Raw genomic sequence first — 19,959 nt, 5'->3', positions numbered from 1 at the left:
TTTTTTGCCCAAAAAAAAAGTAAGGCTAACCCCTTTCCATTTTTGGCGAAAATTTTCGCGATTTTCCAAAGTGCTGGAATTGATTAATTGTGGCACTATTCCGACGTAATTTTGCGAGAGCAATCGATTGGGCGCAGTCCCAATACGCTGCGATCAACGCATCAAAAGTTACGGCCAAAAAACTAGAACCCGAATTTTTGACATTTTTCAGCAGGTGCTTTTTCGCTCGCCATTTCTCTCCTGTTGGTCCTACGCTCTTTTCGCTGCGATTTCTGAGTTCCTAAGGGTGCAATTGGTCAGATAAGGGTCATTCAAATGAAATCTGAGACCAAAAGTTTTTCGCCCAAAAAAAAAGTAAGGCTAACCCGTTCCCATTTTTGGCAAAAATTTTCGCGATTTTCAAAAGTGCTCGAATAGAATAATTGTGGCACTCTTCCGACGTAATTTCGCGAGAGAAATCGATTGGGCGCAGTCCCAATACGCTGCGGTCAACGCATCAAACGTTACGGCCAAAAAACCAGAACCCGAATTTTCGACATTTTTCAGCAGGTGCTTTTTTGCTCGCCATTTCTCTCCTGTTGGTCCTACGCTCTTTTCGCTGCGATTGCTAAGTTCCTAAGGGTCCGATAGGTCAGATAAGGGTCATTCAAATCAAATCTGAGACCAAAAGTTTTTTGCCCAAAAAAAAAGTAAGGCTAACCCCTTCCCATTTTTGGCGAAAATTTTCGCGATTTTCGAAAGTGCTCGAATAGACTGATTGTGGCACTATTCCGACGTAATTTCGCGAGAGAAATCGATTGGGCGCAGTCCCAATACGCTGCGATGAACAGATCAAAAGTTACAGCAAAAATTGAGATCCGGTGTTTTCGACGTTTTTCAGCAGGTGCTTTTTCGCTCGCCATTTCTCTCCTGTTGGTCCTACACTCTTTTCGCTGCGATTTCTGAGTTCCTGAGGGTCCAATTAGTCAGATGAGGGTCATTCAAATCGAATCTGAGACCAAAAGTTTTTTGCCCAAAAAAAAAGTAAGGCTAACCCCTTTCCATTTTTGGCGAAAATTTTCGCGATTTTCCAAAGTGCTGGAATTGATTAATTGTGGCACTATTCCGACGTAATTTTGCGAGAGCAATCGATTGGGCGCAGTCCCAATACGCTGCGATCAACGCATCAAAAGTTACGGCCAAAAAACCAGAACCCGAATTTTCGACATTTTTCAGCAGGTGCTTTTTTGCTCGCCATTTCTCTCCTGTTGGTCCTACGCTCTTTTCGCTGCGATTGCTAAGTTCCTAAGGGTCCGATAGGTCAGATAAGGGTCATTCAAATCAAATCTGAGACCAAAAGTTTTTTGCCCAAAAAAAAAGTAAGGCTAACCCCTTCCCATTTTTGGCGAAAATTTTCGCGATTTTCGAAAGTGCTCGAATAGACTGATTGTGGCACTATTCCGACGTAATTTCGCGAGAGAAATCGATTGGGCGCAGTCCCAATACGCTGCGATGAACAGATCAAAAGTTACAGCAAAAATTGAGATCCGGTGTTTTCGACGTTTTTCAGCAGGTGCTTTTTCGCTCGCCATTTCTCTCCTGTTGGTCCTACACTCTTTTCGCTGCGATTTCTGAGTTCCTGAGGGTCCAATTAGTCAGATGAGGGTCATTCAAATCGAATCTGAGACCAAAAGTTTTTTGCCCAAAAAAAAAGTAAGGCTAACCCCTTTCCATTTTTGGCGAAAATTTTCGCGATTTTCCAAAGTGCTGGAATTGATTAATTGTGGCACTATTCCGACGTAATTTTGCGAGAGCAATCGATTGGGCGCAGTCCCAATACGCTGCGATCAACGCATCAAAAGTTACGGCCAAAAAACTAGAACCCGAATTTTTGACATTTTTCAGCAGGTGCTTTTTCGCTCGCCATTTCTCTCCTGTTGGTCCTACGCTCTTTTCGCTGCGATTTCTGAGTTCCTAAGGGTGCCATTGGTCAGATAAGGGTCATTCAAATGAAATCTGAGACCAAAAGTTTTTCGCCCAAAAAAAAAGTAAGGCTAACCCCTTCCCATTTTTGGCGAAAATTTTCGCGATTTTCGAAAGTGCTCGAATAGAATAATTGTGGCACTCTTCCGACGTAATTTCGCGAGAGAAATCGATTGGGCGCAGTCCCAATACGCTGCGGTCAACGCATCAAAAGTTACGGCCAAAAAACCAGAACCCGAATTTTCGACATTTTTCGGCAGGTGCTTTTTTGCTCGCCATTTCTCTCCTGTTGGTCCTACGCTCTTTTCGCTGCGATTTCTGAGTTCCTAAGGGTGCAATTGGTCAGATAAGGGTCATTCAAATGAAATCTAAGACCAAAAGTTTTTCGCCCCAAAAAAAAGTAAGGCTAACCCCTTTCCATTTTTGGCGAAAATTTTCGCGATTTTCCAAAGTGCTGGAATTGATCAATTGTAGCACTATTCCGACGTAATTTTGCGGGAAAAATCGATTGGGCGAAGTCCCAAAACGCTGCGATCAACGGATCAAAAGTTACAGCAAAAAACGAGATCCTGAGTTTTCGACGTTTTTCAGCAGGTGCTTTTTTGCTCGCCGTTTCTCTCCTATTGGTCCTACGCTCTTTTCGCTGCGATTTCTGAGTTCCGGAGGGTCCAATTAGTCAAGTAAGGGTCATTCAAACCGAAACTGAGACCAAAAGTTTTTTGCCCAAAAAAAAGGTAAGGCCAACCCCTTTGTGTTTTTGGCGAAAATTTTCGCGATTTTGAAAAGTGCTGGAATAAATTCTTTCATGCACTATTCCTACGTAATTTTGCGAGAGAAATCGATTGGGCGCAGTCCCAATACGCTGCGATCAACGCATCAAAAGTTACGGCCAAAAAACTAGGACCCGAATTTTCGACATTTTTCAGCAGGTGCTTTTTCGCTCGCCATTTCTCTTCTGTTGGTCCTACACTCATTTCGCCACGATTTCCGAGTTCCTGAGGGTCCAATTGGTCAGATAAGAATCATTTCAATCGAATCTGAGACCAAAAGTTTTTCGCCCAAAAAAAAAGTAAGGCTAACCCCTTTCCATTTTTGGCGAAAATTTTCGCGATTTTCCAAAGTGCTGGAATTGATCAATTGTAGCACTATTCCGACGTAATTTTGCGGAAGAAATCGATTGAGCGAAGTCCCAAAACGCTGCGATCAACGGATCAAAAGTTACAGCAAAAAACGAGATCCTGAGTTTTCGACGTTTTTCAGCAGGTGCTTTTTTGCTCGCCGTTTCTCTCCTATTGGTCCTACGCTCTTTTCGCTGCGATTTCTGAGTTCCGGAGGGTCCAATTAGTCAAGTAAGGGTCATTTAAATCGAAACTGAGACCAAAAGTTTTTTGCCCAAAAAAAAAGTAAGGCTAACCCCTTTCCATTTTTGGCGAAAATTTTCGCGATTTTCCAAAGTGCTGGAATTGATTAATTGTGGCACTATTCCGACGTAATTTTGCGAGAGCAATCGATTGGGCGCAGTCCCAATACGCTGCGATCAACGCATCAAAAGTTACGGCCAAAAAACTAGAACCCGAATTTTTGACATTTTTCAGCAGGTGCTTTTTCGCTCGCCATTTCTCTCCTGTTGGTCCTACGCTCTTTTCGCTGCGATTTCTGAGTTCCTAAGGGTGCAATTGGTCAGATAAGGGTCATTCAAATGAAATCTGAGACCAAAAGTTTTTCGCCCAAAAAAAAAGTAAGGCTAACCCGTTCCCATTTTTGGCAAAAATTTTCGCGATTTTCAAAAGTGCTCGAATAGAATAATTGTGGCACTCTTCCGACGTAATTTCGCGAGAGAAATCGATTGGGCGCAGTCCCAATACGCTGCGATCAACGCATCAAAAGTTACGGCCAAAAAACTGGAACCCGAATTTTCGACATTTTTCAGCAGGTGCTTTTTCGCTCGCCATTTCTCTCCTGTTGGTCCTACGCTCTTTTCGCTGCGATTTCTGAGCTCCTGAGGGTCCGATTGGTCAGATGAGGGTCATTCAAATCGAATCTGAGACCAAAAGTTTTTTGCCCAAAAAAAAAGTAAGGCTAACCCCTTTTTATTTTTGGCGAAAATTTTCGCGATTTTTGAAAGTGCTCGAATAGACTAATTGTGGCACTATTCCGACGTAATTTCGCGAGAGAAATCGATTGGGCGCAGTCCCAATACGCTGCGATCAACGCATCAAAAGTTACGGCCAAAAAACTAGAACCTGAATTTTCGACATTTTTCAGCAGGTGCTTTTTCGCTCGCCATTTCTCTCCTGTTGGTGCTACGCTCTTTTCGCTGCGATTTCTGAGCTCCTGAGGGTCCAATTGGTCAGATGAGGGTCATTCAAATCGAATCTGAGACCAAAAGTTTTTTGCCCAAAAAAAAAAGTAAGGCTAACCCCTTTCCATTTTTGGCGAAAATTTTCGCGATTTTTGAAAGTGCTCGAATAGACTAATTGTGGCACTATTCCGACGTAATTTCGCTAGAGAAATCGATTGGGCGAAGTCCCAAAACGCTGCGATCAACGGATCAAAAGTTACAGCAAAAAACGAGATCCTGTGTTTTCGACGTTTTTCAGCAGGTGCTTTTTCGCTCGCCATTTCTCTCCTGTTGGTCCTACGCTCTTTTCGCTGCGATTTCTGAGTTCCCAAGGGTCCAATTGGTCAGATAAGGGTCATTCAAAGCAAATCTGAGACCAAAAGTTTTTTGCCCAAAAAAAAAGTAAGGCTAACCCCTTTCCATTTTTGGCGAAAATTTTCGCGATTTTCAAAAGTGCTGGAATTGATTAATTGTGGCACTATTACGACGTAATTTTGCGAGAGAAATCGATTGGGCGAAGTCCCAAAACGCTGCGATCAGCGGATCAAAAGTTACAGCAAAAAACGAGATCCTGTGTTTTCGACGTTTTTCAGCAGGTGCTTTTTCGCTCGCCATTTCTCTCCTGTTGGTCCTACGCTCTTTTCGCTGCGATTGCTAAGTTCCTAAGGGTCCGATAGGTCAGATAAGGGTCATTCAAATCAAATCTGAGACCAAAAGTTTTTTGCCCAAAAAAAAAGTAAGGCTAACCCCTTTCCATTTTTGGCGAAAATTTTCGCGATTTCCAAAAGTGCTGGAATTGATTAATTGTGGCACTATTCCGACGTAATTTTGCGAGAGAAATCGATTGGGCGAAGTCCCAAAACGCTGCGATCAACGGATCGAAAGTTACAGCAAAAAACGAGATCCTGAGTTTTCGACGTTTTTCAGCAGGTGCTTTTTTGCTCGCCGTTTCTCTCCTATTGGTCCTACGCTCTTTTCGCTGCGATTTCTGAGTTCCGGAGGCTCCAATTAGTCAAGTAAGGGTCATTCAAATCGAAACTGAGACCAAAAGTTTTTTGCCCAAAAAAAAGGTAAGGCCAACCCCTTTGTGTTTTTGGCGAAAATTTTCGCGATTTTGAAAAGTGCTGGAATAAATTCTTTCATGCACTATTTCTACGTAATTTTGCGAGAGCAATCGATTGGGCGCAGTCCCAATACGCTGCGATGAACAGATCGAAAGTTACAGCAAAAAACGAGATTCTGTGTTTTCGACGGTTTTCAGCAGGTGCTTTTTCGCTCGCCATTTCTCTCCTGTAGGTCCTACACTCTTTTCGCTACGATTTCTGAGTTCCTGAGGGTCCAATTGGTCAGATGAGGGTCATTCAAATCGAATCTGAGACCAAAAGTTTTTTGCCCAAGAAAAAAGTAAGGCTAACCCCTTTCCATTTTTGGCGAAAATTTTCGCGATTTTTGAAAGTGCTCGAATAGACTAATTGTGGCACTATTCCGACGTAATTTCGCGAGAGAAATCGATTGGGCGCAGTCCCAATACGCTGCGGTCAACGCATCAAAAGTTACGGCCAAAAAATCAGAACCCGAATTTTCGACATTTTTCAGCAGGTGCTTTTTTGCTCGCCATTTCTCTCCTGTTGGTCCTACACTCTTTTCGCTGCGATTTCTGAGTTCCTGAGGGTCCAATTGGTCAGATGAGGGTCATTCAAATCGAATCTGAGACCAAAAGTTTTTTGCCCAAAAAAAAAGTAAGGCTAACCCCTATCCATTTTTGGCGAAAATTTTCGCGATTTTTGAAAGTGCTCGAATAGACTAATTGTGGCACTATTCCGACGTAATTTCGCGAGAGAAATCGATTGGGCGCAGTCCCAATACGCTGCGATCAACGCATCAAAAGTTACGGCCAAAAAACTAGAACCCGAATTTTTGACATTTTTCAGCAGGTGCTTTTTCGCTCGCCATTTATCTTCTGTTGGTCCTACACTCATTTCGCCACGATTTCCGAGTTCCTGAGGGTCCAATTGGTCAGATAAGAATCATTCAAATCGAATCTGAGACCAAAAGTTTTTCGCCCAAAAAAAAAGTAAGGCTAACCCCTTTCCATTTTTGGCGAAAATTTTCGCGATTTTCAAAAGTGCTGGAATTGATTAATTGTGGCACTATTACGACGTAATTTTGCGAGAGAAATCGATTGGGCGAAGTCCCAAAACGCTGCGATCAACGGATCAAAAGTTACAGCAAAAAACGAGATCCTGTGTTTTCGACGTTTTTCAGCAGGTGCTTTTTCGCTCGCCATTTCTCTCTTGTTGGTCCTACGCTCTTTTCGCTGCGATTTCTGAGTTCCTGAGGGTCCAATTGGTCAGATAAGGGTCATTCAAATCAAATCTGAGACCAAAAGTTTTTTGCCCAAAAAAAAAGTAAGGCTAACCCCTTTCCATTTTTGGCGAAAATTTTCGCGATTTTCAAAAGTGCTGGAATTGATTAATTGTGGCACTATTCCGACGTAATTTTGCGAGAGAAATCGATTGGGCGCAGTCCCAATACGCTGCGATCAACGCATCAAAAGTTACGGCCAAAAAACTGGAACCCGAATTTTCGACATTTTTCAGCAGGTGCTTTTCCGCTCGCCATTTCTCTTCTGTTGGTCCTACGCTTTTTTCGCTGCGATTTCTGAGTTCCTGAGGGTCCAATTGGTCAGATTAGGGTCATTCAAATCGAATCTGAGACCTAAAATTTTTCGGCCGAAAAAACGGTAAGGCTAACCCCTTTGTGTTTTCGGCGAAAATTTTCGCGGTTTTGAAAAGTGCTGGAATAAATTCTTTTGTGCACTTTTTCGACGTAATTTTGCGAGTGAAGTCGATTGGGCGCAGTCCCAATACGCTGCGAGCAACGGATCAAAAGATAAAACCAAAAAACAAGAACCTGTGGTTTCAACATCTTTTGACTGGTGCTCTTTTCGTCGTCATGTCTCTGCTGTTGGTCCCACGTTGCTTTTGCTGCGTTTTCTGAGTTCCTGGGGGTCCAATTAGTCAGGAAAGGGTCATACGAATCGATTCTGAGACCTAAAATTTTTCGGCCGAAAAAAAGGTGAAGCTAACCCTTTGTGTTTTTGGCGAAAATTTTCGCGGTCTTGAAAAGTGCTGGAATAATTTCTTTCGTGCACTATTCCGACGTAATATCGCGAGAAAAGTCGATTGGGCGCAGTCCCAATACGCTGCGAGCAACAGATTAAGAGGTACAGTCCAAACACATGAAATTCGAACGCAGTTTTCAAGTAGGTGAGGAAAAAAGTCACAAATTCACAGCAACCAAGTGTCAGCTGTTGATTCAACGTGCCCTAATGCTAGTACAAGTGACCGGGTGTCACTGTGTGGTAACTCAACAAGATGCCGGATAGTACGAAAGTAAAGATTCAACGAGAGGAAGAAGTTTATGAATAAGCCTAACATTATAATTCTGATTATAACAAAAAATAGCAGTGCATCGCATTTTATCTTAAGCAGAATATGAATAATATTACATCAGATAGTCATTGTCGTAGTAAGTAAGTATATTTCAAATTGTGTGTGAGATTGTATTTTTACTATTTTATGTAACCTGGTTTAAAAGAAACAAATAAACGAATTTTTCGGTATTATATCGTATTGTCTCAGTTATTGGTCCCACGATGATTCAAACGCCGTTTTTAGAATCCGTGAGGTCGAATTAGTCTCAGAAAAGTTGTTCGAATGTATTGTGAAACAAAAACTTCTTGCTTCGAAAATCACGAAAAAAGCAATGATAGCTTCATTGAATATTTGCTGAAAATTTGACCATGCTAGATGATACTGGAATCAATTGTTTGATGCACCATATGACGTCATTTTCGGAGCGGAATTGATTGAGCGCAGTCCGAATAAGTTGCGGCCGAAAAACGAAAGACCTCTTTCGTCATTTTTCTGCTTTTTATCCCATTGGCCTTACTTTTTTGACCGAGCAATTTTTAGTCTCAAAATTGATTTTTATGACCCTTTCTAGACTAATTGGACCCTCAGGAACGCAATCTTTGTACACTAACTTATTACCTGGACTTATTTGAGCACACTGCACCCCATGTTGAATGTATTCTGAAGTTTAGCCAACGTACATTACTACACTTGTGTACAAAAACCCATTCCTGGCTTCTATTATTATCAACATACCAAATAACTCATATTTGAAGAATCGAGATATCATCATTTAGCCCTTGCCTGGTGAAAGTTTTGATGATTTTGGATGATGACACTATACTGACGTAATTTTGCGAGAGGAATCGAATGCACGCAATCCGAATAGAATGCTGTCGGCTTTCTTTCCGCGTTACATAAAGGACTTTATTCCCGACTTAATTATATCCACATTATTAACTCGAAAAGTGGCAACCACGTAACTTGCGGGAAATAATTATAAGCGGGATTGTCCTCTTCGTATGCTACCTTTGGTTCATTTTTCAGCATCACAGTTGAGTCGGGAATAAAATACATTTTTCCTAGCGGCACAACGTAATTTTATGATTTTTCCTGATTGACGAAATTGCGTGATAATTCTCGTGCTTTCCAGTCTGATGCCACCGTGATATTTTCTGGTCGTTTTGGTGTCAGATTTTTCAAAGCAATAGGGAATGGGGGAGTTGTATCGAGTGAACATCGATATGTAAACTGTGTTTTTATAAATTATACATCACAATAGTACATGAAATGCATCTTTTCTACTAAGAAAATAACTGATTATAAATAGGTAGTTACAAGTATTTCAATTTTTTTGCTCCTCGCAATGTGGAGGGGAAATGTTTTAATTTAGCAACAAAAATAGTATACTCAAATACCCATAATTAGGTACTCTTCTAACAATGCGCCATATCTTATGCGGTAAGTAGTTTCGTCAATTGCTAGAATATGTCTACAAGCTTTGCTTCTAGGCTGTAATCTTCGGTATCACACCCTGCGATTAGCTGCTCAACGGTAATGTTTACCTTTCATAGTTATTCAAATCGTTTCGATATTTTCTACCGATTTATCTATTGCAAAAGTAAAAGGTTGACAGATATCTGCACGTCATTCTATCACACTCAATCTCACAAATGTATGCAAACAATTAACTGAGTATGGATCAATATGAAAGCACTGTCGGTTTCAGCATTACCAATTATCTGATCTAATGTGCAGATTCAGTTCTAGTACGCAAAAAATGATGTAGCCACTCTTCTCACTTTCCTATGATTCGTTAAGTTCTAGTGATGATTGGGCGTACAAAAAAATATGCATTTATTGTCAATTCGCCGTTTGTAGAGCATCCGAAAATTTCCAAAACAGTCTGCAACTTGTAGAGATAAAAGATACTAAAGCTGATGCTGTTGTAAAAATGAAAGCAAGGGGAAAAGTCTTAAACTTTATAGCTCTTCCTTTACATCAAGTTTTGATACACAGCCCTGTGAAGCGTATTGATTACTATTTATCAAAAAGTTACATAACATACGGAAATGTGTTCAGTTTAAGGTATAACATATATCACATATGCGATAAAATATTTTGACTATCGGCATAAGTTATCAGATTTACTTGTATCAAGTTAATAAGAAGAGGGACTACCGAGTATGTACACGTGATTTACAGTCTTTTACACTAACACACGTTCACCGCCCAGCACTTTAGGTACTTTATAATATCTAAAAAGTATGGGAATATGATAGAACAATATCTTCGATTATTTACAACATTCGACTAGAATATTATATGTATGTTACTTCAGTTTAAAAATTTAGCAATACTAAAGCACAGAACGGTTTAAAGTATCCTGTTATTTATTTTTTCTTAAAACTTAAATATACTGGCTGTGCATGAAATGTTTGCAATTTGCGCAGATAAGAAATATCGATGGACAAACTTGAATCACAATCTCAAAACATTCGCTACCTATGATTAACAATAAGTTTGATAAGTTCAATGATTTATAGGAGATACTATTAACATAAATTTATTCGATTTGAGAACAGATTTGTTCATGTTACAGCTGAATAGTATTAATTTCAGAGTTTAAAAGTAGTCCAAACTCGCAGCAAAATGTCGTGGAAGTGATTCAATGGCGTAGTGAGTACAGTTCAGTAACCTCGTCAACGCCTCTTCTATACCTCATTCCAAGCACAGTCTAAGTATTTTTGTCAACTGTATATTTCAAATGAAATTTTTACAACGTATCCGAAATTTCATCTTGAAAACATATGATTTTGTGTGTGCGTGTGTATGTACGCGCGCGTAGGTATGTATATTAACTACGACAATTTAAATTCTATTTGATTCAATTCTTAAGCGCTGGTTAAAATCATTAATAATTATGTTCAAATCAGTGTATCAAATTTGTATAAATATATAACTAGAAGACATAATATGAAGAATGTATCACTACTAATAAACGTTCATCACTACTCATAAGTTGTTTTCCATACGACGCTTAGGAATTTCTATTTTGTATGATACATTTTTTCCTTACATTATATTTTTTCACCAACTTTGGTTCTAAATGTGATCTTTTCAACTGAGATGTGTATGATTTTTTATATCTTAAGGATATTACTTGATAAATATTGCTGTCAATCTTATCAGGACAAATTTGTGTACCTCCTATACAAAACATATGGAAGATATTGAAAGAGGTGGTGAAAATATAATTCGAAGTTTGATACACCTGATACCATTTGGGTAAATGAATAAAAATTTATTTTCAATTCGGACAAGTTACGTTGCAGATCGTTTTCGATGTATATCTGCTCATTGTAACACTTGATAAATTACTACTAGAAAATATTTATTTGATTTTCCGATATCTCTGAACATTAACTCATTCGCTGGACTTACGTGGGCGCTCTGTACCCCATGTTGAATGTCTTTCGAAGTTTAGCAACGCTGTACTAGTCTTCTGTACAAAACAACCATTCCTGGTTTCTATTATTATAAGCATACTGAATAACACATGTTTGAAGAAACGAGAGATCATCGTTCAGCCCCTTGCCTAATTCAGTCGTCGTTTCTTTGACTCCGATATACATTGAAGGATTATTCTGAGTGATCTTAAATAACGATAAAACTATGTATTTAATAACATATTTCATCAATACGAAGACCTTGGTGCACCTTTCCAAGAATGCACATTCAAGAGAGCCTGGAGGGGTCTTGGCATGGAACGACTACCCAACCATCTTCTCCAGATACTGTAGACCCCATGGCTACAGGCGCACCTCCTGAGCCGCCACCTCGTTGGCCTTTCATGATTTCTAACTGTCTCTTCAAATTCCAGTATAGTTTTACCAAGGATTCCTATTACGAACCAAAATTTTACAAATATTAGTATTGGTCAAGAACAGCTGCATAAATAAATCTTGTTAGAAATTATAAAACGAATAAAAATTAAAAATATAATGGCAGCAATGAATATAATGGTAGTAAAATCAATATATTAAATAAAATTAAGAAGTACTCACTTTCTCATCTTCCAGCTTACGGAGTTCTTGTTGTTGTCGTAGACTATCAACGCTGAGATTTTTAAGCATCTCATTTTTGTGCTGACCTAAAAGCGCAATTTCTGTTTGCACCTTGAGATACTCTTGAGCAAGTTGCTTATGTTCCTCAAAGATCTCCCGAGATTGTTGACACGTATAATCCGGAGTGAGTGGCCTCAATTCTGCATCCAGCAGCCGATAGACGTTTTCCAAATCTTCACTCGTTGTGCTGCTTCCTAAAATGTAATAATCCTCAATTACGTTTCATCTTAAGGTAATTTCGTCCAACGGAATTCAGTGACAACATGCCGTTTTCATGGAAATCTTCTGTGAACGTATCAACTAACGATGAGTGGTTTAAAAAAGATCATAGTCTCAACACTAACAAGATGCATCATCTACTATGGTAATTAAGCTTCAATTATGCTTTCAATAATCCAGAATCCATGTAGTCGTCATTCGCTAATAGTTAGTTCAACTTCTAAACAATATTTATTAATAACATTTGAATACTAACGTAATAGTACCCAGCAACACTTGAGGGTCTCCGTGCTAACGATATTGGGTAATTCATCACACATATTGAGCAGTGCACAATAATCAGTGCTCGATTTCGTAAATTAATAATTTCGCGTTAACACTGCTTTTCGTTGCAGCATAATCCAATATCACAATTAAAGATTGAAATTCAGAATTGCATCTTCCTTAAGAACGTGTGCTCAAGATCAATTTTTTCTTAATTTTTGCAAATAAGTTTTGAATTCACATTAGGATAAAGAAGAATTTAAAATATGCTCATACGAGGATTATAACTTCCATATCTTTTCAAATGAATATACTTCATGAAAACGTTAGGAAAGCCACATGTTTACAGAGACTGTGCTCTAAGATTATCCTTGGGAGGTGTTCCTCCGCAGGCAGTTCGGTCGCTACTAAACAAATGAGTAGCTATATCGGGGAGGCTGACTCAGCCACACCTGCTAAATGCTGCCCCCCTCTGGCCTTCTTCTTAGGAGTAGGGTTGGTGAAGCATGAGCCAAGAACAAAACATTCGTGCTTTGATTCATCCCCAAGAATTTCTGATCTCTTTGGTCATTTTTGTTACTTTTCTCGCTACTTGCGGTAAAATGAATTCTTTTTTATTAGTTTGTTACTTAATTTAGTATGCGAATGTGAATCTTTTCCAAAACTTCATTGTTGTTTTAGAATTGTAGTGCGCAATAATTGGCATATTTTTTACTTTCCTATTATACTCAAACGTGACTTGATTGACTTGATTGTTGTGACACTTTGATACAAGGATATTAATTATTTCAACTTTTATTAGTATATATATGGAGCATAGAAGGGAATCGGAAAATAATTTTCGTAATTTATAAAATGAACCCATTGAACAGTTAAAAAAAGACAGAAAAGAAAAAACCAATCTGATTAATTTCAATGAGCAGTGTTTATTGAGATGTCCATATTAATCTCATGTAAGTAACATTGGCAAGGAGTCAACTGGCGGTCGGCATTATAAAGTCCTCTGAATCCCTGACTTTTATGCAGATTTAATGCGTCGGATTTTCCAATAATACTGCAAAATTAGGTAATGCGTTGCGTTCGTCTCAGAAGTGTATTCCTATGAAGCACGAATCAACTACTGTATAGTTTTACTAACTAAAAAACAGCTGCATTAAATTCAAATCAAGCAAGCACAAAATGTATAGAAGTCGTTAAGAAATCAAGATGATTCTTTAATGATAAATACTGGAATAATGATAGCGGATTGTAAAAAACTTATTACCGAATTTTTTGCAAAAAGGTACAAAGATAGGTCTTCTTCTGATGTATCGCAATTGATTATGTACAACAGCTGCTTGAAGATTCGGAAAAAATAGTCATGAAGGCGTTGGGCTATAAAAATAAAAGTATGTTTCAGCAACAAGGGTTAGCATCTTCTACTTTTATTTTACATAACTCTTGAATCTCTATATGTATAAAAAAGTCTTATAATTTTGCGAAAAGTGGTGGCTATTGATCGTCAGATAAAATAAATTCAGTGCATTTTGTTATGGCATGTAGAAATATGACTAAGGCAAATGTGCTGCAGTACTTTCAACGTTAATCTAAGCTTTGTGAGCAACAAGAACATAAAAAAATTCAGAAAATTGAATGAATTCATCCCACGGGATTTATCTTGCAGAACAGGGAAGTCATTTAGTTGACACTTGACAGCGTGTATCGTCTATATATACATATATACACACATACTCACCCACACTCAAATATATATATATATATATATATATATATATATATATATATATATATATATGCATCTGTACTATATACATGAGACTCAGCAAGAGTGTATTTTAGATGAGTCAACATGCCTTGGTATTCTGAGCCTAAAATATACTTCATGCTCACACACTTGCTTGTATGTGGTTACACACGTGGCGGGAGACCTATATTACTTAAGATTTCCTTTGTCAATCACATTTGTCATTACATTAGGGTGAATTTTTTTTTTCTCTTAATTACTACATCAGCTTGTTCTAGGCTTTGAAAATGTCAAACAATCTGAAAGTACACTACAACATACAGGTGGAATCTGATAGAATTTGACATTAGCATAATCATGAAAGGAGACATTCAACAAAATAAATTTTCATTGAACGAAGGTGAATTTAATTGAAAAAACCTGACGGGGACCGGTGATCTGATTGCAGCTATGAATAGTGCGGGACGTACTCTTATTAGGGGGCTTGTGTTGGCAGACAGTTTGGTGTCACCAGTATGTACAGCATGGCAGAATAATCGAACAGATACATCATTTTCATTAATGGGAAACTGAATTAAAATTTGGAGTATTCAATTTTCTGTTTATAAAATTCAAACTTTTTTCCTGAATAATACCACATAACGATATCTTGTTGTTCAAATGAGTTGCAGAGTTATGCATAAAGTCGCATCATTCCGATTATCTCTACATCGTGTAGCTTTGTGTACTTCATAGTTTATTAGTTTATAGAGCCGATGATAACGAAGTACATGGTCAGTTTATTTCAGTTACTTGTTGCGGCATTGTCTCGGTGTCGTTCACCCCTCATCTCCCCACTATATACCCCTGACGTTGTACAGGCTACAAGTGCAAGTATGAAGAGTATGACTCGCAACTGACATTCTCAGCAATAACATTATTTTTATAGCCATTTAGAGTAAGCTAATCAAGTAAAAAATAGTCAGTGTCAATCTTGACTAGGCTTGTTTTAAGTTTGAGTTCCTTGTTGTTATAATGTGATTACAAATAATTACTGACGGATGTTTTTTAACTTATTCTGCTTACCTAAGATAATGTAAATTTAAAAATGTTTTTGTATGGATAAAGTGTAGTAAAATAAATATTAACAATGCACTAGCAAAAATTATCTCTCGGTCTTACTATGCACTAATTGCAGTTGATAGTTAAGAGTTCTTTTAGAATGAAAAGTAGAGTACGAACTTAATTCGTATTCCAAGATCTAAGTATCTGCGCAGTCGACTAAGCTACCAAGCTTTCAGGCTCTATGACACATCTGTTAGGCTTTCACACGCGCACAGATGCAGTCTCAGCACACGTACACGGGGTGTCTTAGAGGCCAGACATCTGGGGACCAGCTTCTGTTTTATCCTTACTTAATGCTTGCCCTGTATTCTGGCTATTTATGTTTGTATCTTTGCGTTGAGTCACGCCATGGGCTTTTATGTCAGGGATATGTAACCGAATTATTTTTTCAAACCACATACCAATTTCTCACACTAATGACCAAAGTGTCCAGAGACCGGATAGTTTAAAAATCTTCATGGACTTTCAGACTCTACGATAGAAAGAGTCCTTTTGTCACGGTCAAAATTCCCTGATTTTTATTATACTTTCGAGTGGAGCCAAAATTTTCTAAATATCTGTAGAATGGAGTGAATCAGAAAAAGTTTTTAAATAAATAGTTGGTTGTGTAAATACATCTGTTCCAGATTGTAATGTGAAAAGATCCCGCCATAAAGAGATCAAAGATAAAAAATTTGTGCAGTTATTGGATTTAAAAAAACTGTTTATGATTTACAATATATTATGGTATCTGGGTATTCTAGGATTTTGGCGTTTGGTATTTAAGGTACATTTTAAATGACGCAAATTCAGTTTATCTTAATGTCAATGTGAGAAATCTAACTTTCGGTGATTTAGGAAAAGATTCTTCACTCTATAATTTAAATCGATATACACTTTTGTATCGAATTTTCTCATTATTCAATAAACAATTGTTTTTTAGTGCTTTATAATTAATGTATAGATGGAATATATGGCATGGAATCAGTAGCTAATAAATAATTATTATTGTTTCGGGCAATTGTTCATAATAATTCGGCTTATCTAGTGGATATTGCGTGAGATCAAAATGTTGGAACGAAATTGTTGATGCACGAAACTTAATTACGACCGAAAAAGTGACTTAAGAAACCATTTCTGGAAAAACGTGACTCCTTTAAAAAAAGTGACTGACTACCAGCTCTGTGATATCACTCTAACTTTGAATATGAGCTAATTTCTTATTCTACTATATTATTTTCCAAGTATACCTTTGAATGTATACCTTTGTATAAATCGTACATGAGTTTTTGTTGTTACATCGAAATCAAAACGATCCATGTATCTTCAGAATAATAAGGTATCTTTTGCTGCTAAATGATTTAACTTAGGCATTTGACGAAAATTCAATGGATAAAACAAAGTGGGTCAAGTTCAGAAGCTCACTCTAGTAAATATGAAATACGATATTTGCCAAACTGATATGATTTCAAATGGAATAAATGTAGAATCGTAAAAAAATTCTGAACTTCTTACCTTGAGGAGTTTTATGTGTCTTTGGAACCATTTTGTCCAATCCCGCCATGTTACGTATCTCCCATGAAGAGTCATCGGAGGTGGTTAAATCCCAAGAATTCTGAAAATAGGCATCATAAAATAAATAAGAATCAACAAATTTGACAAGTATACCCACATATCGTGACTACTTACTGGATTACACTCTATCTGTATCGGTGAAGTATAGTCGTTTAAAACTGATGGTGATAGTCTGGTTCGTTGAGTCACAGGTATACCTCTAGGAGGTCTTTGTGGCGTGAGATCTGTTTTACCGCCAGTTTGTGAGTTGGGCTTAGAATTATTCTGAAGTCCAAGGAACTGTGTTCCAGCTTGGTTCAGCCTAGGTGTGAGGTACCCTGTGTTACATTCAGTCTGCGGTACCTGAGACTGTGACGAGCTGGTTTCTGGTTGTGTAAATTGAATGTCAGACATAACTTGATTGTCTGTTGGCGTTGGTGTCTGATTTGTACCATTGCTTACAGAACCATTGATTTGTGAGTTTAAGGTACTCGGCATATCCAATGTGTCATCAGCACCATCTTCCTCATCCATTTCACTGCCTGAAAATTACCATGAAAATGCAAAATTCTTTACTGTACAGGTTACTTGGATTTTGTATTTTGTATGAAATAGCATTTACTATAATAATGATTTGTTTTCTCTACTAAAAAACCCTCATAAGACGTAATTTTTTCATAGTGCGTTCTTATCATCTTTTTTCGTTTTTGATAATCCTAGTTTAAGAAGTGTCTATGGAGGTTTATAACATACTTAAAGAATATTCAACAGGATCCAATTGACCGTTGAAGAACTCTGAAAGAGTGGTCATAATTTGAACAACTTCATCCATTGACGGTCTCTCTTCTGGAACTTTTTTCCAACACCTAAGAGCAACAAATAAAAATGAGAGAAAGTTAATATAGAGAAAAATAGGAATTACAGATTAAATTTTGGCATAATGAGTAACAGTCGAACTCTACATCAAACACACACGTTCATGTCAAGTGGATTTATGACTGGACAGTACCATAAAGTACCATAAGATATTGAACTGTGTTCAAAGATTTTTTCTTAGTGTAAATAGGAAGATGCTGTAACAAATTAATATTTACTCACCGGGTCATAAGGTCTTCTATCGGTTTAGGACAACCATCCATCAACGGAGGCCTCTGACCAATATGCACAGCCCACATAATTCTGTATGCAGAACCACCAATGTCGTCGAATGGTTTTCTACGGGATAAAATCTCCCACAAAATAACGCCCCAGCTAAACACGTCACATTTTTCTGTATACCGCGATCCTTCAAAGACTTCAGGCGCCATCCAAGCAGCAGAGCCTTTGTTATTGGTCATGTAAGTATTCAGATCGCAGGCTGTTCCAAAATCACAGATTTTCAGAGTCTGACCACCCAGGATGAGAAGAAGATTAGGAGGCTTCAAATCTCTGTAAAGTTTCCAATAGTCAAAGTTATAGTGTCTGATAGAATTTCAATTATGTCCATGTTTGAAAGTGAGTGGCTCTTAGAAACACAACAACATGTGCATAGCTATGTAATGATTAAATATTTGACCAACCTGTGAATTAATGGTTTTGGCTTCATGTTGTGAAGATAAGCAACCCCACGAGCACACTGGAGTGCCCAACTCATTGCATGGCCTGCTGTGTAGTAAGGTTGTGGATTACAATGCAACACTGTAACATTAACACATTATAGTTATAAAATATGTGTGTATTGTAAAGAAATTTTTTTTAAAAAAGCAGAAAAAGTATCAATTCTCAAAAGATACGTACACAGCTCGAATGTAAATGGAAGAATAAAGCGGAGAAAGTGTCATTCATGTATAATTATTAGAATGATGGGACAGAGCAGCCTTAAAGTGAAATTTGAAAACTCAGTAATGTATGCTGTATTTTGCAGATCATTGGTGTTTTATATTCAGGCACTGCATTACTCCTATTTCATAGATAAGGTATCAAGTAAAACCACTACATTTGTTTAAACATACTGGGTTGTAGTCAACAACCAAAATTATTTCAAGCAACTCTATTCGCAATTGATTAAATAAAAAAATACCATGATGTAATACTTGTGAAATAATACTTATCATTTACAAAGTAAATCATTTTTTAGGATGCATGGTCATTTTTTGGATATGTGTATATTTCACAAATCATTAGCTGGATGTTAGTTTGAATTAACACCAGTGTACTATAAATTTTCAATTACTTGCCATTATATAAAGAGCCACCCTCAGCATACTCCATAACTAAACAAACTGGATTTTTTGTACATGCACCATAGAGTTTAACAATATTAGGATGTGCTACTCTGGATAGCTGGCGCACTTCGACGGTGAATGCCTTCCTCTCTCCCTCAGAGTTTATGTGTTTCACCGCCACATACTGACCTCTCCATCGTCCTTTCCAGACAACTCCAAAGGAGCCTTTCCCAACAATCTGTTATCAGAAACAATTACTTTTTTACTTTACTGTATTAGTTAAAGGAAGTTGGATCGCTGACATAAAATGTCTAAACAAATCATGAGGCGCGTATCAAAGCTGATTAGATGAATTTGATTACACAGCAATGGCTGATATCTCTTTGTAAATAAATGTTTTAATTTTAACTAACGTTAGCTGATCTATAAAGCTTGTTCGTTGATATTGTATAAATCAATTCACTCTCTTTTACAAACGCGAGTTCTATGCACGTCGATAATAATGTTTACTGATGAATAACGGTGAGCAACAGCCCGAAAGTGGATGGACATATTAAGTCAGGACTCAGTTGATTGATCGAGATAGATAATTGAGTGAAAAAAATATTCATGTATGTTTATAGAGACCGAAATGTTTTGGAGACGAAGATGTTGTGAGGTTATGTTTTCGCAATAGATTTTTATACGAGGTTCATTGATACGATATGGAATTTTACGAGTGCTATTTATTTAAGGGTAAGTTATTTGCTACAAAATGACAATTTGGTGAGGGTAAACATAATGAAAATGTGCGATTTTCTTACACAGATATCACAAGATTACCTCCTGTGTTTCAATTTCATTGTAGTTAATTTCTTCAACAAACTGTTGCTGATGGCCAGTTCCTTCCTTGCTCGCCATCACATACCGTCCGCATCACATTATTTTCAGGCCGCATTTACCCAGCTAACGCAAATTTTTCACAAATATTTATTTGAACTGGCATTCAAATTGTTTCGCCATTTGCCATTTTTCGTCTTTCTACCGACGTGTTTGCGTTGTTTTG

General features: G+C 37.8%; 1 protein-coding gene across 3 annotated transcripts; it reads right to left on the bottom strand.

Annotated features, from left to right (window-relative positions):
- Window positions 1-8,962: 8,962 nt before the first annotated feature.
- On the bottom strand, window positions 8,963-19,955 carry LOC124211461 (TGF-beta activated kinase 1). Of its 3 annotated transcripts, none has more exons than XM_046610536.1 (9): window positions 19,737-19,951; window positions 18,927-19,152; window positions 18,270-18,387; window positions 17,809-18,138; window positions 17,464-17,576; window positions 16,846-17,252; window positions 16,672-16,771; window positions 11,787-12,040; window positions 8,963-11,622 (listed from the first exon to the last, which is right to left on the bottom strand). In XM_046610536.1, exons 1-9 carry the CDS (start codon window positions 19,812-19,814, stop codon window positions 11,458-11,460), a joined length of 1,791 nt encoding a protein of 596 aa, XP_046466492.1. In that variant the 5' UTR covers window positions 19,815-19,951; the 3' UTR covers window positions 8,963-11,457. The 3 variants fall into 3 exon arrangements, with proteins under 3 accessions (XP_046466492.1, XP_046466506.1, XP_046466497.1); XM_046610550.1 differs by having other exon boundaries at window positions 19,718-19,820; XM_046610541.2 differs by lacking the exons at window positions 8,963-11,622; window positions 11,787-12,040 and adding exons at window positions 13,257-13,428; window positions 13,594-13,703 and having other exon boundaries at window positions 19,737-19,955.
- Window positions 19,956-19,959: the final 4 nt, after the last annotated feature.

This window comes from Neodiprion pinetum, chromosome 1 (assembly GCF_021155775.2).
Source record: "Neodiprion pinetum isolate iyNeoPine1 chromosome 1, iyNeoPine1.2, whole genome shotgun sequence".
In the NCBI taxonomy this organism is placed as follows: domain Eukaryota; kingdom Metazoa; phylum Arthropoda; class Insecta; order Hymenoptera; family Diprionidae; genus Neodiprion; species Neodiprion pinetum.
The sequence above is the reverse complement of the archived record's forward strand: the minus strand, read 5'-3'. Positions and strand labels throughout refer to the sequence as shown.